The sequence below is a fragment of the Myxine glutinosa genome, chromosome 1 (assembly GCF_964187855.1).
Source record: "Myxine glutinosa chromosome 1, kmMyxGlut1.1, whole genome shotgun sequence".
Classification (NCBI taxonomy): domain Eukaryota; kingdom Metazoa; phylum Chordata; class Myxini; order Myxiniformes; family Myxinidae; genus Myxine; species Myxine glutinosa.
Genome location: NC_136261.1, coordinates 169,436,270 through 169,461,786, shown reverse-complemented (window position 1 = coordinate 169,461,786; position 25,517 = coordinate 169,436,270). Strand labels below are relative to the sequence as shown.

At 46.1% G+C, this 25,517-nt stretch overlaps 1 protein-coding gene across 3 annotated transcripts in view; it reads right to left on the bottom strand.

Annotated features, from left to right (window-relative positions):
* Positions 1-4,312: 4,312 nt before the first annotated feature.
* Positions 4,313-25,517, bottom strand: part of LSM12 (LSM12 homolog) — a 259,554-nt gene continuing 238,349 nt past the window's right edge. For 2 of the 3 annotated variants that reach the window (XM_068122031.2, XM_078779820.1), the window contains one exon: positions 4,313-5,812. In XM_068122031.2, the coding sequence (XP_067978132.1) occupies positions 5,708-5,812 (105 nt within the window). In that variant the 3' untranslated portion in view covers positions 4,313-5,707. Of the gene's footprint in view, positions 5,813-6,181; positions 6,230-25,517 lie in introns of all 3 variants that reach the window. The other variant, XM_068122021.2, reaches the window with a different exon arrangement.

Sequence of the window (25,517 nt, the reverse complement as noted above, 5' to 3'; positions counted from 1 at the left end):
TCTTTTGTTGAGGGGAGTGTGCAGGTACCCTGAACTGTGTGGCTGCACCTTTGCGCTGCACCCTGCTACCTGTTGCCTGCACCGGTACACCTATGGACCACACATTCTGTGGCCTGGCACCTTTGCTTGAGCAGACAATTGCTGCAAGCATTATCTTGTGCCCTGCGGACCACTGTTTTAAGTGGCATCAAGCCAAGCAGATGGACCATAAGATGGCCCTGTAAATAATAAATAAAAAACGGACATGGTTTGTGCACGTTTTATTATCCCGGTGTGCCAGGGAAGATCTCCAAGTTTATTGTGGCACACCGAAGACGAAGATGCAAGACGCAGCCAAGCACAAGACATCATGATCTTTGAAATGTGATTGTGCATTTTTTGATGGTGATGGTGCATTTTTGATGACTGTGCATTTTTGTGCATATTGGTGTATGGTGTATTGGTGCAGTGCATTCTGTGTTTCTCCTTCTCAAAATTTCTTTTCTTTCCCACAAAAGAACAGGTCCTGGGTTGTAGTATTGTAAATAATTAGGGTTAGTCTTGTAAATAACGTGCTCCCCACCGGCTTGATGTTTAGTTTGCGAATTCTTTCCGTAATTCGGTTAATTGTGGGCGAGTCTGTTAGTTAGTACACAACGCAGTAGGCGGGACATATCTAGTGTTTAAAACTGTCGCACACATGGTGTTAGGTTAAAAGTAGAGGGTAACCACACCTAAGTGTCACACTAATTAAAAAGTAGTCCTGACCCTTGCATCAGAACCAGTCATGTTCACGTGTGTGGGTTAGGCTCGGGACGAGCCTGTCGAAGGAGGGGTGCAGTGTTGCGGTTCTGAGAATGTACATATTGATTAATAAAGGTTAAAGGTTTTGCCCCCATAGTTAGTCCACATGAAACATGTAGGCCACCTTAGAACATTAGTTATGTCATAGTATAGGTGTAGAATAAGGCCATTCCCAATAGGAATACCTGCGTTGTGTAAAAGAAATAAGAGTAGGTCCCATTCATTTTGCGGCCCACCCTCCAATCTACCTCGTTGGGCAGCATCCAGTCTGCGCCCCATTTTTGCTATTGCCCCTCGCATTAGGATGCTCAAACCAGCCAAATGCCACGAGGTAGGCCTGGAAAAGGGGGAGGAGCACGAGGTCGGGGTGTGGCCACGTCAAGCAGACGTCAAGGGCGGAGCCGGTAAGAGCCAACAACCAACCAGGGCTCGGGAGAAATGGCGTGAGGGGCGGGGTAGTGCGCGGCTGGCAAATTAGAGAGGGTTCGCTGGGCGGCGCTATATAAATGCGCGCGCAAAGCCCTTACACAGGACTGGCCAGAAGGAGTATATGCGCTTTACCAAAGAGGATTTATTGGAGAGGACTGTCCAAGGACTGGCACGATTCGCGCAGGAGAGAGGACTGGTCGAAGCAGAGGACTTGCTACCAAAGGACTTATGAGCGGAGCATTCGTTGGAAGGTTGGCTTGTAGAGGGCTGTGCGAAGAGGCCTCGTGGGGAAAACGATCAGGCAGCGCATTCGCGCTGCCGACTATTACGTACGCGGCCGAGACCGCAAGTATAACCGCCCAGCCGGTTCGTTTATTACGTACGCGGCTAAGCCGCGAAGTAACCGCCCAGCCTAGCTTACCTTTCGCCGCTAATTGTCCGCTCCGCGCCAACGACATGCAGGGAGCTTTCTGCCGTCCTTCCATCTTCTTCACGGCGAGTCGGGGACCCGGAGAACGAGCTGTGGACATCATCCCTGGACCATCAACCCCAACCTTCTACATCGCCATGTGAGTGTGTCTGTGTGTGCGGGCCCGTTTGTCCTGGGATAGGTTAAGACTGTTCTTAAGGCTGCACTGTGTTTCTTCTTCTTCGCATCATTGTACAAAGTGTTAATAAACCAATCTGTTCTTCCTTTCTTCTTAATCCAACCGTATTAGTGATTTCTTCCATTGGGTAAGCATGGCACGATTCGGAACCGCTCGGATCGGGTTTAGTACCTGTTAACGGCCCGGATCACGGCTCGCTATCGCTCGGCATTTCCACTAAAACCGTGGTTCGGGCGGGGTTATTTCCTTGCTTCCTGGGAGGCGTTGATAATTAGGTAATAGGAATAATTCGGCCTACCACCCTATTCAACGCTGACCGGAAGGAACGTCATAGCCCCGGATCACGTCGGCTAGATAAAAGACAAGGGGATGAATCCCCCCTTGGTAAGGGGGAGGCCGACGTTGAGATCAGCAACAATATATATATATATATATACACACACACACAAGTGCACCCATTCCCTACTGGAGCGGCAGGCAGGGTCATTACTCTCTGGGATATATAGATTACAGTAGATCTAGGGTTGGGCCTCAAGAACATTGGGGGGTTGTTCAGGTCAGTTAGCAAGTTTCTTGTGGAGAGCTCGCCAAATGGCTTAAGCATTTGAGCAAGCACACCATTCAAAACCGTTGATAAGGAACGGGTGGCTTGGCAAGCGCTCGATAGCTGCTCAATATGCGATCCCATTGGCAGGGTAAACCACATTGGTGGAGAAAACCCCCATTGGGATGAATGAATTCGCTCCAACCTTCATTGCGTGACCCTTTATCCTGTCAAGTTTGGTTGAGATTGAATATAATTAATGACCGAATGTATCAAGGTCAAAAACCATCAGACAGACAGACAGATGACAAATTGCGCATTTTAGTATGATTATATATATATATATATATGGAAGTTGTAGCAACTTAATTTTCCCCCATCTCCAAGGGAGTTTGCCACCTTTGGCAAAATCCTTGTTGAGGTGTATACCTGTATTAAGATAGCAAATCAAGGCGTTTTCCCAAAGGCAAATTCTAACAACAAAAATAATAACAACCTAATGATAATAGCATAATATTAATGTTATTATATAACAATATTAGTACTGATAATATCCCCCCTCCCCAAGGGGTTTTTCCTCCTTGAACAAACACAGTGTTATATAATTTCTACCAAACATTTTGTAACAGGCTTCATCATGCCAGTGGTATGAGATCCACTGCTTCGCATCCCTCTAACACAGTGCCATGGACAGCAGTGCATACAATGAGTGATAGAATCACAACTGCAAGGCGATCCGTTGGCACAATATTATTTTCACAAAGTTGATTAGATTCTGCCTTGGCCTCAAAAATGGATGCGTTCGAGTCGAGAGACGAGGTGGGCAGTGATTTGCCAATTTTGTCTTCAGGGAGGACTGGTTTGGTGGGTTGGCCAAATAACTGATCTTGTCATCATTTGGAGAGCTGCTATGACTGGTTTTGAGATCATCACACCTGTAGTTGCTTCGCTGGTAGAACAGCAAGGTCCCAACTGTATCTTAATGGATGACAATCACTGTCCTCACTGTGCACAAAATGTCAACCATGTACTTCAACACCACAATCATGCTTGGGACTTTCTGAGGAGTGTTTCTGGTCGACACCTCTGCCCACAGTCTCTTGCTTCTACTATAAATGGACGAGGTGTGTGTGTGTGTGGGGGGGGGGGGGGGGGCACGTTTTTTGAAGAGTTCTCCTGGAGCTTTCTGATGTGGAATGTGACACACAGAAATGATCGTTATGATCTGCTGAGTTGATTAGGCTAATTAACTACAAAGAATCCAGAAGGATACCCATGTTGTAAACACGCACCATGTCAAGGTGTATAGATCAGCTTAATAGGTCCTTCTACGGCATGGCATTCTAATTACAAAATAAATAACAAAAAGAATGATAACATTGTAACAAAAGCATATATTAGTTAATACAGTACGAATAATATTATCAACAATTAATACGAATAATAATAACGAATGTATAATCCCCGCTATGGCCTAAGCACATCTGGGCTTGTTGAAAGGTAAACAAATGCTCCACAGTACAGCAGGCGGGATCCTACAAGGCCATGAAGACCAATGAAAATTTGGTCCAATGGACCAATGAGTAAGTTTAAATGGTACTGGTCGAAGAATGGCACAACATCCCACAGCTCCTGCTGGATAGTCTACCTTGATCAATGACAAGATGTATTTTTGCCAGTGTACACTTATTTGTAGACTGGTGTTTGTGCCAATTTGCATGCTGTTTTCACACAGCCATGTTTTTGCACAGCTTAATTTTGGCTTCCACTTACAGCAGACTTGTTTATGTAGTGTAAAGATCAATCAATGTACTGTTTGTCCAACACTTAGTTGATAAAATCTAACGTGCAAGTCTGTCGACTTGGGAACATGTGCTTTACATGGCACAAAAAGATGAATCCAATGGACACAACGGAGGCTTAGAAAAAGCAGGAAAAAACATTCATATACCATAAGTCGTCTTTAATTTATAAACTGGACAACTTATCCACATCCTGGGCTTCCATTCAGTAGGATGATGTGAACGAGATTGCGATGAATGCATCCCGAGACATCCCCTTCTGTGCATTTAAAAGCAGGTTTATGTTCCACACTGACAAGGCTGCCCAGAAGAAGGGCAGGTCAGGTGTATAGGGTGAAAAGGTGGGTGGGGTGGGAGGGGGGAGGTGGGGTAATTAATTTACCATGGCCAACATAAACTGCAAAATAAACAATTTCATTCCATTGCTTCCTGAGAAAACTTGCGGAAAGTCTCAGACATTGGATTAAAGAACCATGGACTGAGAAAGAGGAACCTCATCAGGTAAACTTTTGCCTGAGTTCAAGGAGTTTGCAGCCACAAGGCCTGCTTAAAAAGTGTAAATATTACATACAAAAAAAAACCCCACTTCCAACAGGTCACAGCAGTTCTCCCGAATCTTTGGCTTTCAGCAAGTTTTCTCATGTACTTAGGGTGAGGAGAAAATGGGGAGGGAAGAGAAGGGGAGAGCAAGAGGAGATGAGGGCCAAATATGCCTTTCATCTCAGCATTTCAGATTGAAACTGGAGAAAACACCATAGGAGCTTGTGACATAATTTTGGAATTGAAAATGTATATTTCTGCATTTCTTCTAAAAAATTATTTTTTATTAATTTCAAGCCCCTGTCAGTGCACTTCTCAGTGTCCTCTCAGACAGATTTATATGAGAGGCAAACGTCAGTGCTTCGATCACTGCTTTAAAATTGTGTATTTTGTCATTTCAAATTGCACAACCTCCACGTTTAGTTGGGTTTTGGCGACAAAATAGGCCAGGTTTTGTTTTGTGGTGGGGCGGAAAAGACGGAAAGACTGAACAGGCATTTGAAATAGCTCAGCAATAGCTGGGCCTTTAAATTGGGGGGGGGGGGGGGGGGGTGGGGGACAGAAATAAAACTGACAAACAAATGGCTCGAGCATAACCATGTTGGAGAAATGAACAGAGACAGAGACAGAACTAGTGAGGCCTGGCTGACCAGAAAGGAGGGTTTGCAGATGGTAGACAGTTCGCCTTTCCCTTGGAAGACAAAAAAAAAATTAAGACAGACATCTTCAGGTGGCCCAGATAAAGGCTGGCCTGAACACAAAAAAAGTCCGTACAAAAGGCAAACACCAAGGGATAAACAACTTTTAGGCACTCCCCTCTTTCTTCCTCCCTTCGACCATTCATCCACCCATTCCCGCCATCCATCCATCCACCAAATGGATGACAGACCGGGTCATCAGCGCAGAGCACAGATGTACGGTGATGCCGGTGCCCAAGAGCCACCCTAGAAAAAGGGCCGAGGCGACTCAGGCTGGTCGGCATCTGTGTCAGGGTGGCTGGCTCATAATGCCAGCGGCGTGTCTCTCTGCTGTGCGGCTGGCTGGGCCAGCCCGGGGCTCTGTTGCGCAGCTTTCTGGACCTCCAGGTCTTTGAAGTGTTTCTCCACCTGGAAAGAAAATGAAGGTCTTAGAGATGCTTGGACAAAACATCGACACTTGCCTCAAAAACAGCCTCTTTTTATATGGCTAAATACTGTTATGCTAATGATCAAGTATATAGATAAAATAAAGCAAACAATCACAGGTTTCAAAATGTGACAAAGTAGAGTGCCGTTAGAATGAAGAGATACGTTCTGGTGACTGGTTGTTGTGTCGAATAGTTGTTTTACTGGGACTCTCCACCATACCTCATATTTGATGAAAATACAACTCAATTGGCTATTAAAACAGAGCTCCTGGAATGCTACCAGAGTGAGGGAGATGATTTTTGAACAAAAATAAAGGGAATGTGATAACACCTCAGTCCATCATTTCACCTCAGAGTTCAGCCAGCATGGAGTGTTGACATTCTTGGTTTCCACCACCAAAAAAAAAAAGAAACATTCAAGATTCACCATATGGCCGGAAAGCTTAAGGCAAAAGCGTTTTGGGATTTTAACAGTTTAAATCACGTTAAATTTATTGATTGCAGTAAAAACCATCAGTGAATAGTACAACAGTGGCTAGCTATGCAATTAATAGTCAGGTTCAGTATGTCCAGATTTAAAGTTTCGTTGGATTTTTGGGGGGATTTGGAAAACTATATATTTTTGGAAACTATATTGTATAGTCAGTCAGAAAACCAATGTTGCTATTTGCACAGACTCCTGTATGGCGGCCATCTTGGATTTTCAAAATTGCCGCCATAGAACTAATTTTTCTCAATATCTCAGCTTCTAAATAACATAGAGCTTTGATTCTAACGGCTAAACATACATTTTCAAGGGCCCCGAATCCAATGGTAACAAGTTCGATAAGCTAGACATGACCATAGAGCTCCTATGTGGCGGCCATCTTGGATTTTTCAAACTGGCCGCCGTAAAATTGATGTTTCTCAGGATCTCATCTTCTAAATAGAGCTTCTAAATTAATCTCTAACAATGCCAATGCTAGACAGAGATTCTTCATGGTTACACCAGAATTATCACACCTGTCAAAAGACTTCAAGAGTCAGTTTGGCCTGGAAGGTGACAAGATCACAGAACATCATGACCTTGGTCCAAGTGCAGTCAAGAGGGAGCATGAAGCAATCAACAAGATCAAGGCTGCGATACTGAGTCACGGGAATCCATTTGACACTGAAGGTGACAAGCTGCACAATGTGATAACGAATGCTTACATCCCAGACGAATATGTACCACAGATCTTGAACATTGATGTCACTGGTCAGAAGTTGTATGAAGACTACGTGTCGGAGCGTATCAATGGAGATGTTAGCCTCTGGGCACCAGTCAAGAATGAGAACAACAAGATGTTCACGTCTGGGAACAAGAGAACCACAGTGAAACTCAGAGACAGGACTGTGGATCTGAAGGAGACTAAGGAACTGTACGGAAGGCTCATGGTCCTTGCCAAGTCAAACAGAGACGTCAACCAGAAATATGCCATCGGAAATTACGAGTTCACTGTGACACCAAGAGCACTGTTCGCTCCAGATGGGACAATTCTTCCATGCACTGACAAGTCGAAGTTAATTCATCTCCTCGACAAGTTAGCAAGAGCAGAAATTCACCCCGAAGATCAGCAGCAGACACCAGCTGCAAGTGTTCTACAAGAAGATCCAATGGACACAAGAACTATGGCATCCACATCTAGTAAACCTACAAGTCGGAAGATTGCACTGGTGGATGGGATGGTACTTGTGCATAAGCTGACAAAGAAACCAGCCACTGTAGTGAAAGTCAACGATCTGGGTGAATGCTTCAATGACAGACTCATGTCTCTAACAAAAGATTGTGATGAGATCATACTGGTCTTTGACACGTACAAAAACGATTCTCTGAAGAGTGCTACCAGGGCTAAAAGAAGGCAAGGAAAGGATGCAGTACAGTATCAAGTCAGAGATGACACCAACATCAAACACATCCCAATGAGCAGATTCCTTTCTCATGACAAAACAAAGGCTGATCTGACTGACTATCTGGCAGCGAAAACTCTAGAATACAACAGTCACTCATCCAAGTTGATCATCACGTCTGCTTCAGGGCGTACTAGGAGCAACAGTGACCTGCTCTTCGAGGACAACAACCATGAAGAAGCTGACACCCTGTTGATCCACCAGGCCGTGCTGGCATCCCAGCGAAACCCACATGATGCGCAGTTGGTGTTCTTCTCTCCCGACACAGATGTCCTGGTACTAGTCATAGCAAACTATGACCTACTGCTGAGGAATACATCCATTTCCATGGCCTCTGAAATACTTCAAATAGAGCCACTGTGGACAGCTCTAGGGGTCGAAAGAGCAAAGGCGTTGCCAGCCTTTCATGCTTTCACAGAGGCAGACAACACTGGGAGGTTCTCTCGAATAGGCAAAGCAACCTGGCCGCATGTCTACCTCAAAGCAAGTGAAGATGTCATAGACACCGTGCGAATGCTTTCAGATGCAACTGAAGTGATGGAGGACATGTTGTCCACACTAGCTAACTTTGTATGCGCTGCTTACTCTCCAAATGGCATCCACATCGACAGCATCCCCAAACTACGATGGTATCTCTTTTGCAAACACATGGCAGAAAGTGACAGGCTTCCTCCTACTCTTGGAGCTCTCAAGCAGCACATCCTTAGAGTCCATATCCAAGCCAGAGTGTGGGGTCAGGCAAGCATTGCTCAACAGGATCCTCAGCTGAATCCCCTGCAAAACGGCTTTTACAAAGACATGGATGGACAAGTGAAACCAACCACAACTGAGGAGCCTCCAGCCCCCAAGGCCATCATTCAAATGGTTAGATGTCAGTGCAAAACAGACTGTTCTTCATCAAGATGTTCCTGCAGAACAAACAACTTGGCTTGTACAGACCTTTGTCAGTGTGACATCCAGTGCCAAAATGATGAGGACTCTCAAGATGTGATGAACGAAAGCGATGATGAGGATGATGATGACTTTACTCAATGATGAATCAAAGCTCTGTGCTCTTTAGAAGGTGAGTTACATCAGTTTTACGGCGGCCAGTTTGAAAAATCCAAGATGGCCGCCACATAGGAGCTCTATGGTCATGTCTAGCTTATCGAACTTGTTACCATTGGATTCGGGGCCCTTGAAAATGTATGTTTAGCCGTTAGAATCAAAGCTCTATGTTATTTAGAAGCTGAGATATTGAGAAACATCAAGTTTACGGCGGCCAGTTTGAAAAATCCAAGATGGCCGCCACATAGGAGCTCTATGGTCATGTCTAGCTTATCGAACGTGTTACCATTGGATTCGGGGCCCTTGAAAATGTATGTTTAGCCGTTAGAATCAAAGCTCTATGTTATTTAGAAGCTGAGATATTGAGAAAAATTAGTTCTACGGCGGCAATTTTGAAAATCCAAGATGGCCGCCATACAGGAGTCTGTGCAAATAGCAACATTGGTTTTCTGACTGACTATACAATATAGTTTCCAAAAATATATAGTTTTCCAAATCCCCCAAAAAATCCAACGAAATTACATAGTGAACCTGACTATAAGTGAGATAAGCATTATGCAGATGATGGCAAGGTATGAGGGAGGAGACATAGCAGATAAGCGTGATGTGAACACATGCACCCACCGTATTTCCTCCAATAAACACCCTGAAGTGTTTATTTTTTCAACCCCCTCCTAGGGAGGTGGGGACAGGGGGTGTCTATTGGAGAGGGACATTTATTGGAGGGGGGACGTTTAATTTTTCGACCCCCTTATAGGAGGGTACGTATTAGAAAGAACATCCTGTATGTGTGGCGGTTGATAATTTTTGCATTGTTAGCGAACTTCCATTCTTCTTCACACAATCAAGTCATTTATCACATTCGCATATGTATGCATACCACATTCCATGTCATCATTGGAGTCATCGTGACCACACATTGGCTCATCAGACACAGAACTTTCCACGGACTCTCCTCTCATTATAAGCACTCACGGCACTCACTTTCAACAGATGGAGACCACAACTCAACTCAGTTCAATGAGCAGAGAGCATCTCGCATGTGACTGACTGCCTTCCTTCATTCACTTTATGTACGACCAGCAGTGCATACAAGTTGCTTCACCAAAGGGTATAATCAAGAGACAGTATGTTGCACTTCACAACACATTACTTGTCTATCTGTTAGTCTAAATGAGGATGTAAACTGAAGTGAAACCCATGAAAAAAGGAACCTTTATACCACGTAGTTGTTGTCGTGGTGGCTGTGGTTGTTGTTTATGTGCTCCTTCCCATGACAACGGGTAGATGCCCTTGTTGACTGTCCTGAAACTAAACAAGTTTGATTTAAATCCCTTTAGCTGTTCTCAAGTATCACATTTTACCAGACCTGACAGGTTTCACATCGATCGGTGAAGCGTTTGTTTTTGGGTTTTTTTGTATACAGAGTCGAGGCTCGTGAAAGAGCAAACATTTATCAAACAACAAATCAAACAAACAAGTAAACAAAGTATATAAAAATGGGAGCGGTCGACAAGATGGGGAGAGAAGGGGAGGAAGCACACAAACACAACATTTGAGGGCAGGGACATCGGGAGATGTGTGGGAGACAGAGGGCCTGGGGGGAGGCAGGATAGGTATAAAACGCAAGGACACCAAGGACTTCCAGGAAAGAAGACAAAAGTCACCTCAAAAAAGTGGATTTGGGGTGAAATTAGCGGGGGTAGAAAAGATCAAGGTTTTGGATTGGGGAGGATAAGAGATGGTGGTGAACAGCCGTTTTAAAGACCTGGAGGGAGGAGTGGGATTGAAGAGAGTGAGGGAGTTTGTTCCAGAGGCGGGAGAAAAGAGTAATGAAGGAGTGAAGGTGAGCAGAGAGTCTTGATTTTGGCAGTTTAACCATAAGAGGGTTGCAGGCAGATCTTGTGCGACCTGCAGGAATATTTGGGGGACAGAGCCCAGAGAAAGCTGGGGGAGCAAGGCCAGAGAGGAGTCGGTAGAAGACGGAAAGACCACCAACCTGCCTGCGGTGAGTAAGTGAAAGGCCCTCGGAGATAGCGTCATCGCGGGAGATTCCAATGATTCTGAACGCTTTGGTTTCAACAGCGTGAAGACGAGCTAGGTGTGAGGCAGGAGCACCAGCCCAGAGGGGAGAGCAGTATTCCATTGAGCTGCGGATGAAAGCCTTGTATGTGGTGAGGAGCTCAGGTGTGCCAAGGAAGGACTTCGCATGACGGAGGATGCCCAGTCGGCGACTGGCTTTGGAGGCCAGCTTGGAAATGTGGTTTTCCCAGGAAAGATCATGGCAGATAGTGAGACCCAAACGCTTGAGTGACAGAACTTCTTGGAGAGGATTGTTGAGAAAGTAGATGGGAGGGTTGTCCAGTCGGTCTTTTCGGAGAGATATCGTAAGAGTGTGAGATTTGTCAGGATTGAAAGACATGTTTCACTTGTTCACTTGTTTGACCAGTCTGTGATTTTGTCCAGGTCTGCAGAGAGTGAGGAGGCTGCAGACTGCCGATCTGAGGGATGAGGAATGGAGCGGCAGAGAGTGGAGTTATCAGCAAAGAGATAGAGAGGATTTTCAAGAGAGTCAGAGAGATCATTGATGAAGACCAGAAAAAGCACAGAGCCCAGAACACTGCCTTGGGGAACTCCAGCCTGAACAGGAAGAGGAGATGAGAGAAACCCATTCAGGGCCACACGTTGACTACGACGAGAGAGGAAGTCCGCCAGCCATGCGTGGAGATTTCCATGGATACCAAAGGAGGCGAGTTTGGTGAGCAGAGCGGGGTGCCAGACCGTATCGAAGGCACGTGATATGTCGAGGGAGACAGTTCTAATTTCCTGTTTGGCATTGAGGACCTCCATCCATTGTTGAGACAGCAGAAGCAGCATGTCCAGAGTAGAGTGACCTGGTCTGAAAACAAATTGATGATCAGAGATCAAGCCATTGGAGAAGAGGAAAGATTTCATATCCGAAGCAATGATGGATTCCATGACTTTGCTGATAATTGGGAGAAGGCTGATTGGTCTGTAGTTGCTAGGATCTGTTTTTGCACCTTTTTTGGGCAAAGCGGTGATGTTGGCTGATTTCCAAGCAGATGGCAGTTGACCTTGAGCAAAAGAAAGGGTGAAGAGAACAGAGAGAGGGAGTGAAAGAGCGGAAGAACAGGATTTTAGGACCCGTGGGCTGATGCCGTCAGGTCCAGTTGCAGAATCAGAGTCGAGGGTTGACAGAAACTTTTCCACCTTGTCAGGAGGAAAGGACACGGAGTCCAGGAGCAGCTGGGTACGACTGGGTACGGTGGGTACAGAGAAGGATGGGTTTGGGACACAAGATTTAGAGGCAAACACAGAGTTGAGGCATTCAGCTTTTTCACGTGCGGAGTCAGCTGTTTAGCCGTTTGAGGTAAGGGAGGGGATGGAGGGGGAACAAACACCAGAAACAGATTTGACCAGACGCCACCAAGATTTGGAAGAGGGAGACAGATAAGAGAGTTCGGTCTTGAGAATGGAGAGATATTGTTTCCTGGCTCTCCTGAGGGTGGACACACACTTGTTTCGGGCTTTGTGAAAGGAAATGAGATTTCCTTCCGTTGGATTTGCTTTCCAGGAGACGAAGGCAGGTTGTTTCTGGGCAACAGCCTCACCAGAAGATTCCGTGTATCATGGACGGGAGGAAGGGTATGACAACTGAAGACGAGATGGGATAAATCTGTGCATGAGAGAGAGCAATTTACTTTGGAAGAATTCCCAGGATGAGTTGATGTCAGAGGTGGTAGAGATGGGAGACCAGTCCAGATGATTGATGGCTGCTTGAAGACCGTGCCAGTTGGCCTGAGTGAAATGCCAGACTCGTCGACGCTGAGGAGGCTCCCTGAGAATGGTCAGAGAGATGTCCACTTTAACAAGCACATGATCAGATGAGCCGATTGGAGGAGAAGAAGAACAGCAGACATTTTCAGGGAAGTTAGTCATAACCAAGTCCAGAAGAGAAGATGCTCCGTTGACTGAGATCCGGGTCGGGAAATTGACAGATTGTGTCAGTCCCAGTGAGTCGCAGAAGTCCTTTGCTGAGGAGCCATGGCTGGTGAGAGAGGTACCCACACCCAGCCAACTGGCATGGTGACAATTGAAATCACCACATATGAGGAAGAGAGAGTTAGGATGAGTAGACAGAAGTTGGTCCATATTATCAGACAGCGAGATGTAGAGGGAGTCATCGCTGTTTGGTGGACGGTACAACACACATATGAACAAGAGGTGGGAGCGAAGGGGAAGCCGTAGCCAGAGGTATTCCTGGGGGTGAGGTGGAGAGAGTGCAGTGCAGGGCGAGTGAGGAAGAGAGTTTTTGATAAAGATAGCAACCCCACCTCCAGGACGAGGCTCAGGTCTATCATACCGGAGGAGGGAGTAACCCGGGAGAGATACTAAGGAATCAGAGATATCATGAAGGAGGAAAGTTTCTGTTAAGCAGATCACGTCTGGTTTGACAGAAGCAACCTGTATGGAGAGATCAGTTGAGTTTGAACGAAGGCCCCGGATGTTTGAGGTCCATACCGTTAATGAAGAGGAAGGGGGAGCATCGGATACAGAACAGGGGGGAGGAGGGGTAGGGTAAGATGTGGAAGAGGTGGATGAGGTAGGGAGAGCTGTTGAAGGTGTGTCAGAGATTTCAGAATAGCTCGGAGAAAGGGAAGGATGGGGCGGACAAAAAGTTTGATGGTGATTGGGTGAGGCACAATGAGGTGTTATTTGAGGAGGGGGAAGAGCGAGGCAGAAGGTTGGGGGAGATGGAGGTGAGAGTTGGAAGAGGGAAGAAGTGGGGAGGACGCTTTGAGGAGGGGGAGTGAGAGGGGGGAAATTGAGAAGAAATGAGGGTGGGGAGATTTGAAGGGGAGGGGCGAGGGGGGAGTTTAGGAGGGAAGGGACAACAACAACAACAACAACATGCATTTTAAAAGGCCATTTTCCCTGCTAGAGCGGGGGTTTGCCTTGCGGTCCCCATGACAATCTTCTCCATTTTGCCCTATTTTCTGCATCTCTCCTTGTTAACCCCCTTGCCCGCATTTCTTCTTCCACCATCTTTAGCCAAGTCTTTCTCGGTCTTCCCCGTCTTCTACTTCCTTCTACATTCATTTCCATCACTCTTCTCAACCAGTCACTTTCATCCTTCCTCAACCTGTTCCTCTTCACAGCATCAATCACAGGCTCTATTCCCATCATCTTTCGCAATTCATCATTTGTCTTCCTCTCTCTCAACGATACTCCGCACATCCGTCGAACCATTCGCATTTCCACCCTTTCCAACCTTCGTTGCTGCTCTACATTCATTACCCATGTCTCGCTCCCATAAATCATAACACTTCTCACACATGCAGCATACACCTTTCCCTTCAGCTTCAACGACACTCCCCTCATCATCAGCACGCCACTCAATTCCCGAAACTTCTTCCATGCACATCTCACTCGAGCAACCGTTGCCGAGTCTGATCCACCTTCTCCATTCAGCATGTCTCCGAGGTAGCAAAATGTTTTCACACCTTCCAGCTTCACGCCGTCTCCAAGATCCAAGTCAACATTTCCTCCATCTGCAGCTCCCTCTGTGCACACCTTACATTTGAATGTAGCTGCCACACTGGTTAATGACCCTCTCAGACCACTACATTTTTGATGAACCCACTCAGCGCACATTGTACACTGAATGGAGTTCACTCCGACACCCTTCCTACACACAGCACAGGGCCACTTCCCAGTTCTTTCCACCTCACCACATGCTTTACCACTTGCCATCACCTTCGTCTTTCCGATATTCACCTTCAGACCTTTTGTCTCCATACATTCCTTCCACGTGTTCATCTTTTCCTTCAGTCCATCCATACTTTCCACAATCAACACCAGATCATCTGCATACAACAACTCCCACGGTAAACCCTCCTTTACGTTCTGAGCCAGCACCTCCATCACAGCTACAAATAGTAGTGGACTTAGTACCGACCCCTGATGCACTCCCACCTTCACCTCAAACTCACCACTGTTCCCGTCCTTCGTCCTTACAGCTGTGCGCGCTCTTTTGTACATTGCCATCACTACTCTGATCAACCATTCCTCCACTCCTAACTTCCTCAATGCCCATGTCAATACTTTGCGTGGAACCCGATCGAATGCTTTCTCCAGATCAACAAACCCAAGAAACAACCTCTTCCTCTTCTCCATGTACTTCTCCTGCAACTGCCTCACAATGAAAAGCGCGTCTGTCGTTCCTCTTCCTGGCATGAATCCAAACTGCATTTCGTCGATCTTCACTTTCTTCCTTATCCTCCTCTCCAACACCCTTTCCAATACCTTCATTCCATGCTCCAATAACTTTATTGCTCGGTACGAGCCACACTCCAGAGGGTCACCTTTCCCCTTGTATAGAGGGACGAGGGTACTCAGTTCCCAATCCACTGGAATGCGGCCTTCTTTCACCACCAGATTACAGATCTCTGTCATTCTCTTCACACCCCAACTTCCTGCTGCCTTCAACATATCTCCCACAACTCCCGTCGGCCCTCCTGCTTTTCTACCCTTCATTGCTTTTATCGCTTCCTTCCCTGATGTTGGGCTAGTCCCTGGTGTTGGGCTAGCGGCTAGGGTGCCGGCTTAGGATCCTAGGATCCTGGGTTCGAATCCCGGTCAATCGCTGAATTAACGCCAGGGGGGTTGACTCAGCCTGTCATCCTTCCGAGGTCGGCAAATTGAGTACCAGTTCACTGGTAATTCCCTGCTTGTCGTTTAAGGCGGCAAAAAGGGTTGGCGTCAGGAAGGGCATCCGGCCGTAAAACATTGCTTCAAAAAGGGAACCGAAAAACAACAACAACCACAGTTCCCGAAAAAGGCCAACCCCCGCTTGCGGGGAAAAATGGCCTCTAAAGGTGGTTTTTTATTTGGTTTTTTTTAAAATTTATTTATTTTTTTATTGCTTTTATCGCTTCCTCAACTTCCTTCTCAGTTATCTTCTCTGCCGGTCCTAAAACTGGGTTACTCTCTATGTTGCCATCCCATTCATTCTCTGTATTCAACAGCATTTCCATATATCTTTTCCATCTTCCTTTAATTCCATCTGGGTCGACAACGATTTGTCCCACTTCATCCTTCAAGCAACTCACCCCCATCACATCACACCTCTCTTTCGCTATCTGCTTTGCAATCCTGAATACTGCTTTCTGACCCTCTTCCGAATCCAAGCGTTCTCCGAACATTTTCCTACATGCCTCCTGCGCCTTTGCTACCTCTTTCTTTGCAGCCTTCCTGGCTGCCTTATAACTTTCATGCTCTGCTGTTTCTGCTCCCGTACCCTTCGCCTTCTGCCACTCCTTGAACTTCTTCCTCTTCTCGTCAATCCTCTTTCCAACTTCATCATCCCACCACCATATTTCCGAGTGCCTCGGTGGTAAGGATGGAAGGGACAAGGGGAGGGATTTGAAAGAGATGGGATATGGGGGAGATTTGGAGGGGAGGGGTGAGGGGGGAGTCAAGGAGGGGAGGGGTGAGGGGGAGTCTGGGAGGGGAGGGGTGTGGGGGGAGTTTAGGAGAGAAGGGGAAAGGGGGGAGATTTGAAAGGGATGGGTGATGGGGAGGATTAGGAGGGGAGTGGCAAGGGGGAAGATTTGGAGGGGAGGGGTGATGGGGAAGATTTGGATGGGAGGGGTTATGGGGAAGATTTGTAGGGGAGGGGTGAGATTGGATTTTAGAAAGTGTACGATTAATGGGAAATGAACATTTATTGCAAAATGAGTTTCTTGTGACCTTCGAGTCAAAAATACGTTTAAGGACGCTGGAGGGAAGATGGAGTGCAGGAGAGTTTAGGGAATGTAGAAAAGAGGCACTGAAAGAGATGGAATTTTTTTGGGGGATGGATGGATTTGGTGAGCAAGTCGAAAGCAACCTTTTAAAGAAGAAGAAGAAAAAGGTGTTATAATATATGACGGAATATAGAACTTGAGGGGAAAGTGTAAACATTATATTTATAAGGTTAATAACAGTGAACGTTAACAGTGAACAGTAATAACTGTTATTCCAGTAACAGTAATAACAGTGAACGTCGTTCGAGAAACGAACGAACGAATAAGAACGAATAAACGAATGAGAACAAGGAATAAGAACAGAGAAGGAAATATATATATATATATATTTTTTTTTGAGTTGATTTTAAACAAGGAAGTAGGCTATGGGGTGAAAAAACTGGGAAAAGCAGAGAACGAAAGTTATTGGAGCACAAAAGTCGGACCGCTGAGAGGAAAACAAAGCCTCAAGGTTGTACACTGTACAAGGCCTCAAAAGACACGGCACGATTTAACACGATTTTCTATACAGGTACGAAAGATTTGTACCGAAAATCTTCCTCGGGACACACGATACGTACACCACCATAAATAAATACAGTTATAACGAAAATACAAATGGGAACAATTACTTAACTTCGATTTCGATGGAGAGTGTGGACAGCTGCGAATAAACGAAACCTCGCCGGCAAGACCGGAAGCCAAGAAGTTTCGGAGAAGTTATTTTTAAATATTGGCTTTTACTAATATGGCTGCCAAACCACATGACATATGACATCAAAAATGTGCACTCTGCATATGTATGGCTAGGGGATCATGCTTGTGAAGTTTCGTGTTGATCGGATAAGGTTCGTTTTTCTATCCAAGATGGCTGCCACATCATGTGAGCTACAACATCATCATTTTCAAACTATATGCAGCAATGGCGTAGGATGACACTCATCAATGACAATGATTATGTTCGCATCGATAGGGTAAGCGGTGCCAGAGATATGATTATTTAATATTTTCCTTCATTCCAATATGGCTGCCACATCATGTGACCGATGACGTTTTCGTGATCAACTTTTAATCGCCATGCCTAGTCGATGACACGTAAAGTTTCCAGTCGATCACTTTGGTGGTTTGGGAGATGTTTTTTAAGGTTTCAGGTTAAATCCAATATGGTTGCCAAACCATGTGACCTACGGTCATAAATTTAATATTTCAATAGAAATGGGTCATACAGTCATGGCCAACAATATTGGCACCCATGCACTTTTTTCAAATAATGCAACATTTCTTCCAGAAAATTGTTGAAATAAAAAATATATTTTGGTATCCACATTTGTATTTGTTTGGTTTGCAGTGGAACAAAACAAAAAAAGGTTAAAAACTACTAAATATTAGCTTATCCCACACAGAAATCCTAAAATGGCCTGGACAACATTATTGGCACATTTTAGAAGATGTTAGAAATAATGAGATTTCAAGCAGGTGATTCTTCTTTATTTTCGAATTGAACTCACCTGTGGAGAGTTGCAGGTGCCTGCAATATAAAAATAAATAGCACCGCAAAGTGTGCGTAACCCCTCAGCCCATGCGTGGTTGAAACCAATTTCAAGATGGCTGCCGTGGCGGCCATATTGAAAATCGCAGCGTGCCCATTTTCGAAAGGAACCTTCCTCTACTCAACCCCAACACACACTGCAAAAATGGATTTAATCGGACAAGCCGTTCTGCTTGAAATTGACGGAAACCAATTTCAAGATGGCTGCCATGGCGGCCATATTGAAAATCGCAGCGCACCCATTTTTGAAAGGAACCTTCCTCTACTCAACCCCAAAACATGGAAGCCAATTTCGGAAGGAAGCAATTTCGGAAGCCAACATGGAAGCCAATTGACGGAAGCCAATTTCAAGCGTTACGGGGTCCTCCCCTATCCCCTGGTCTCGGTAAACCTCCAATCCCCGAGAGGGTCCCCGGCAGAAAGATATGTTATCCTTGGTTGGAATTAATCAATAATGAAACCACACCAAGGGTGATGAACAAACAATATATTAAAAGCACACAAAAAAGAACCATACAGCAATGGGGGCAATCAACCCTACAATCCAATCTTAAGAAGGTAACCTAGTTCAAACTCACGGCACACCCAGGGACTGAAACAGAGTCCTTCTCAATGTCTCTAGAACACAATGGTGCTCCCGGCGAAGAGGCGATGGCGATGAGGCAGGTAAGGAGATGTAGGTAAGGCGGGGACTGTCACGTGGTCCCAGCCAACCCCAATTGGCGGTGGAAAGAGGAATCCCAAAGACGCTATCCAAACGTGCACATACACCGGGCAGTCGCGAACCGCACCGTATTCTTCAAAGGCCGCTGTCGCGCACACACATCCTCGGCAAACCACCGGAGGGCGGGACCCGCAGACGCGGCTAACCAAGGGTCCGCGAACGACGCGCGAGGTCCCCGAAATGGCGGTCGGTTCTTCCTCGGACCGCAACCTCGAGTCAAAGATTCTCCGGAATCTCCCACCTGTACCTGGCTTCGCAGGCTTTTCCACGACACCAGCGATATCAACGATCGCACGAGATTCCTTTCCAGGCCTCAAAGTTCCTTCTCTATGGACGCTCGACCACGCTGGGTGTGGAGCTGTTACAAAACGCCTCGTTTTACCTCTGCCTCACGCGCTCTTCTTCCTCGCTCCACCTCTTCTGGTGCCCTATCCGATTTCCGGCATCATTTTTGTCATGAGCGCTTTTAAACCTTTTAACCACAATAACCCTTACTGAGAACCAACAATAATAATAATACCAACAATAATTAGGGCCGAATCCGTAACACTTCCCCCCCTCAAGAAAGAAAGTTTGAACACAGCGAAAACTTTCTTTGTAGGCAAATTCTTGAAACCAACAAAAGTAAACTCACCACCCACATCCTCAATTCCCATGGGCAACAATCATCAATGTTTCCCAAAAATAAAGCAACAAAACTTCGAACAACTTACAGAGATTCCCAAAGTTAATTCACTCTGGACAAAGCATCAGCAACGACATTGTCCCTGCCCTTTACATGTTCAATTTCCAAGTTACCCCTGCAAAACCAAACTCTATCTCATCAACCTCTGATTTTGACTTTTAGTTTCTTTTGAATGAAGGTTAAGGGGTTGATCAAAAATCCCAAGTCAAGCAAATCGATAGCACTTTTTCTGGGAGGCCGAGCTGAGGGCCAGGCTCCCGGGTGGTCGGGGGGTGAGGCCTGGACACATTCACTACATGGACGCCTTTAGGAACGTGGAGTTCACGGTTAGTCCATGTAGGAATCTTGGCTCGGCTGCTCCGCAGCATGCAGTGCTTCAACTCTTTCTAACTTTCCTAACAATCACGGTTGGACCACTTGTCACAGTAGTCACCTGAATTGCGGTCTCCTTCTCGGCCACTGCTCTGATAATCCTTCCTTCGGGAGCTGCCATAACTCTGGAAGCCTCCATAATAATATCGATTGCGGCCATCACCACTACTACTCCGTGGTCCTCCTCTGTAGCCCCCTCAACCCCTAGGAAATGCCTTCCCTACTGTGATGGTCCGACCATCCAACTCCTTGCTATTCAGATCCTTTTCTGCAACTCTGGCGTCCTTTGAGTTTTCAAACGTGACAAAGCCAAACCCTCTTGACTTTTGTGTCTCCCTGTCTTTTATCAGCAGCACTTCCAAAAGCGGTCCATATTTGCTGAAGGCAGACTCTAGAACCTCTTCCTTTGTCTTGAAGTTCAGTCCCCCTACAAAGAGCTTGCCAATATTGCCTCCATCCCTGACGTGCGTGTGCTGACACTTAGTTTCAGGGTATTTCCTCTTCTCTTCAGGGCGCTTCCTACTAGGCTTTTCCACAAACATCGGGTTACCAGAAACTTGGCCACCGGCCAAATCATTCCCGATAACAAAAGATACTCCTTCTACAGGAAGAGTGGCTTGTAAACCGACGGTGACCGGTCCTGACACCAAATCGGACTCCAAATGGATGACATGAAGTGGAGCACTAACACAGCCACCAATCCCCTGTAAACGAACACTATCCCCAGTTGCCGTCTCCTCGGACCATGGCAAGATGCCTTCAAGCATTAAAGATTGATGTGCTCCTGTGTTCCTCAATATCCTAACAGGTCTCCGGTTAGTCGAGGCTCCATCCAGTGACACAAACCCCTCTGAAATAAATGGTTGGTAACCCTTTTGAGGGCGATTTCTCACAATGGCCATTGCATTTGGAGTCGTACTAGTCGAACTCTGCTCCTGATTTTCCTTTCCCAGAGCATAACAGTTGGACATCAAGTGTCCAGGTTTATGGCAAAAAGTGCAAGTAGGCCCGGAGGAGAACCTCGTGGTCTGCCAAGGCATGGGGGCGGCGGTCTGCCTCGAGCCCCCCGGACGATAGGTCTGTCTTGGAACCGCAGTTATCTGATTTCTAGAAGTCGTGGTGTCAGAGTGGTCCTCATTTTCATCTCGAGGCCGCCTCCATGGATTTTAATTCTCCGCCCCTGATGTACCATAGCTCCCCTGGCTAGGTCTGGGCGAGAAGTTCGGTTTGTGGAACCCCATCCTGTGTGTTAAGGCATAGTCATCTGCCATGGTTGCTGCCTCATACAGCTTTGGTACTTTCCTTTCCTCCAGAAGAACTTTAATGTCCTCGTGGACACACTGTTGGAATTCCTCCACCAGGATCAATTGTCGCAATAGTTCGAAGTCTTTCCCAACTCCTTTTGAATCACACCACCTATCAAACATGGTTTCTTTCAATCTGGCAAACTCCGGATGGGTCTCACTCTCCCTCCTCCTGGCATTCCGGAATTTTTGCCGGTAAGCTTCCGGGACCAATTCATAGGCTTTGAGAATGTGTTTCTTCAATACCTCGTAATCTGCACATTGGTCAATCGGTAAAGCCGAATAAATCTCTTGAGCTTTACCCACCAGAACACTTTGCACTAGTATGGACCAGTACTCCTCAGGCCAGTTTAACAGTAGAGCCACTTTCTCAAAGTGTGGAAAAAACTTGGCTACCTCCTTTTCATTGAAGGGTGGAACCAGCCTCACATGTCTGCCAACATCCCAGGTGTTTTGACTAGGTGTCGAACCAGTCAGCATGGATGGTACCTCTTCCCGTTCTTTCATTACATCCAGCTCGTTGAGTCTAATTTCCTGCTGAAGAGCCATTTCAAGATCCCTTAACTCCCTTTCGGCTTTTCTCTCCTCTGTTTTTTTCACCTCTAACCTTTCCTGGAGTTCTCTTTCAACTCTCCTTTCCTCTGCTTGTTTCTCTTCTCATCTCTCTTCTGCTTTCCTTTCCTCTGCTTTTAATCTTTCCTGGAGTTCTCGTTCGTCTGCTTTTAACCTTTCCTGGAGTTCTCGTTCCACTCTCCTTTCCTCTGCTTTTTTGTCTTCTAACCTTTCCTGGAGTTCTCTTTCCTGTTCTGCTCTTTCCTTTTCTGCTTTCCTTTCCTCTGCTTTTAACCTTTCCTGGAGTTCTCGTTCCTGTTCTGCTCTTTCCTTTTCTGCTTTCCTTTCCTCTGCTTTTTCCCTTTCCTGGCTCTGCAATTGCATCTCCAATTTCCGGAGCTCCACATTTTCTTGTTCTTCTGGTAACCAATCCCAGGCTACCTCTTCCCATGTTCCTAATCCCACCATAGATTGTATCACCACTGTCTGCATCTCTGCCTTCTTCATATTAGTTCGGACCTCCAAGTTAAAATGTTTGGCCAATTTCCAGAGGTCCAATTTTACTAACGCTCTGAACTGTGCTTCACTAGGGGTCACTGCAAACTTCTCTGCATCAAACTCCATGGTGACTATTGTTAACACCTGTTAACCTTCACACAAGAAATGTAAAAAAATAAATAAATAATTGTTTGTTTGTTTTTTTGGAAAAATTTAGGAATGTTGGAACAAGTTCCAAATTTGGGAATGTTAGGGAATTCTTTCCCGGACTAAATCGAGGGAATTTTATATCCCGGATGCAGACCCAATTTTGAGCCCACGAGTCAATTGGACGAGCCCCCAATTTCTGTTACGGGGTCCTCCCCTATCCCCTGGTCTCGGTAAACCTCCGAACCCCGAGAGGGTCCCCGGCAGAAAGATATGTTATCCTTGGTTGGAATTAATCAATAATGAAACCACACCAAGGGTGATGAACAAACAATATATTAAAAGCACACAAAAAAAGAACCATACAGTAATGGGGGCAATCAACCCTACAATCCAATCTTAAGAAGGTAACCTAGCTCAAACTCACGGCACCCCCAGGGACTGAAACAGAGTCCTTCTCAATGTCTCTAGAACACAATGGTGCTCCCGGCGAAGAGGCGATGGCGATGAGGCAGGCAAGGACATGTAGGTAAGGCGGGGACCGTCACGTGGTCCCAGCCAACCCCAATTGGCGGTGGAAAGAGGAATCCCAAAGACGCTATCCAAACGTGCACATACACCGGGCAGTCGCGAGCCGCACCGTATTCTTCAAAGGCCGCTGTCGCGCACACACATCCTCGGCAAACCACCGGAGGGCGGAACCCGCAGACGCGGCTATCCAAGGGTCCGCGAACGACGCACGAGGTCCCCGAAATGGCGGTCGGTTCTTCCTCGGGCCGCAACCTCGAGGCGAAGATTCTCCGGAATCTCCCACCTGTACCTGGCTTCGCAGGCTTTTCCACGACACCAGCGATATCAACGATCGCACAAGATTCCTTTCCAGGCCTCAAAGTTCCTTCTCCATGGACGCTCGACCATGCTGGGTGCGGAGCTGTTACAAAACGCCTCGTTTTACCTCTGCCTCACGCGCTCTTCTTCCTCGCTCCACCTCTTCCGGTGCCCTATCCGATTTCCGGCATCATTTTTGTCATGAGCGCTTTTAAACCTTTTAACCACAATAACCCTTACTGAGAACCAACAATAATAATAATAATACCAACAATAATTAGGGCAGAATCTGTAACACAAGGCACCTTCCTCTACTCAACCCCAAAACACACTGCAAACATGGATTTAATCGGACAAGCCCTTCTGCTCGAAATTGACGGAAGTCAATTTCAAGATGGCTACCGTGGCGGCCATATTGAAACTCGCAGCGCGCCCATTTTCGAAAAGAACCTTCCTCTACCCAACCCCAACACACACTGCAAAAATGAATTTAATCGGACAAGCCATTCTGCTCGAAATTGACGGAAGCCAATTTCAAGATGGCTACCGTGGCGGCCATATTGAAAATCGCAGCGCGCCCATTTTCGAAAGGAACCTTCCTCTACCCAACCCTAACACGCACTGCAAAAATGAATTTAATCGGACAAGCCATTCTGCTCGAAATTGACGGAAACCAAAAGTTGACGGACGCCCGGATGGCTGCCGTGGCGGCCATATTGAAAATCGCAGCGCGCCCATTTTCGAAAGGAACCTTCCTCTACTCAACCCCAAAACACACTGCAACAATGGATTTAATCGGACAAGCCGTTCTCCTTGAAATTGACGGAAACCAAAAGTTGACGGACGCCCGGACGACAATTCCCCTTAGCCCAATTTGGGCTGAGGGGTGATCACATATTCAACCAGTTTGAATAGAGAAAAGGAGTCACTTGTCACTGTGTGTACCTCAATGAACATGGAGAAAAGAAAGAAAACCAGAGAATTGTCTGAGGAGGTCAGACACAAGATTGTAGCCAAGCGTGGACAATCTCAAGGATACAAGTCCATCTCCAGAGACCTTGATGTTCCTGTGTGCACCGTACACAATGTTATCAGGAAGTTTAAGGCCCATGTCCCTTTAGCCAACCTCCCTGGATGTGGCCGCAAGAGAAAACTTGATCGAAGATTGCAGCCAAGGATTGTTCGAATGGTGGAGAAAGCACCTCAATCAACTGCCAAACAGGTGCAAGCTGACCTTCAGACACAAGGTACGACAGTTTCAACTCGCACCATCTGTCGCCAACTCAATGAAAGGGGGTTCTATGGGAGGAGATCCAGGAGGACCCCACTGCTGAGAAAGCCAGACTGGAATTTCCAAAACACACCTGAACAAGCCAAAATCCTTCTGGGAGAATGTCCTGTGGACAAATAATACCAAATTAGAGCTTTTTGGTAAAGCACATCATCTCTACGTTTACAGAAAACAAAATGAAGCTTTCAAAGAAAAGAACACCTTCCCTACAGTCAAACATGAAGGAGGTTCAGTGATGTTTTGGGGTTGCAGTGCTGCCTCTGGCACTGGGTGCCTTGAATGTGTGCATGGCATCATGAAATCAGGAGATTACCAAGGCATTTTGGAGCGCAATGTTCAACCCAGTGTCAGAAAGCTGGGTCTCCGTCGAAGGTCATGGGCCTTGCAGCAGGACAGTGACCCTAAACACACTTCAAAAAGCACCTAGGAATGGTTCAAGACAAAAGTCTTGTCTGTTCTGAAGTGGCCAGCAACGAGTCCAGATCTAAATCCCATTGAACACCTGTAGGGAGATCTGAAAACAGCAGTTGGGAGAAGGCACCCTTCAAATCTGGGAGAACTGGAGCAGTTTGCACAAGAAGAGTTGGCCAAACTGCCAGTAGAGAGGTGTAGGAAGCTTATTCATGGCTATAGGAAGTGCTTGACTGCAGTTATTTTGTCCAAATGCTACCAAATATTAAGGCTACCCAAATTCTCTCTGTGCTACCAAATATTAAGTATTGGGTGTCAATAATTTTGTCAATGCCATTTCTTTTTATTTTCTGATTTAAAAAGAATATTAAGTTCTGGATCAAAAACAAAGGTTCTGTAATATTAAGAGTGAAATAAAGAATTGTGGAGACAAAATACTTTTGTCAATTTCAACTTATTTTTATTGAAAATTGCGACTTATTTGAAAAAAAGTGCAAGGGTGCCAATATTTTTGGCCACGACTGTAGATCATGTGCATGC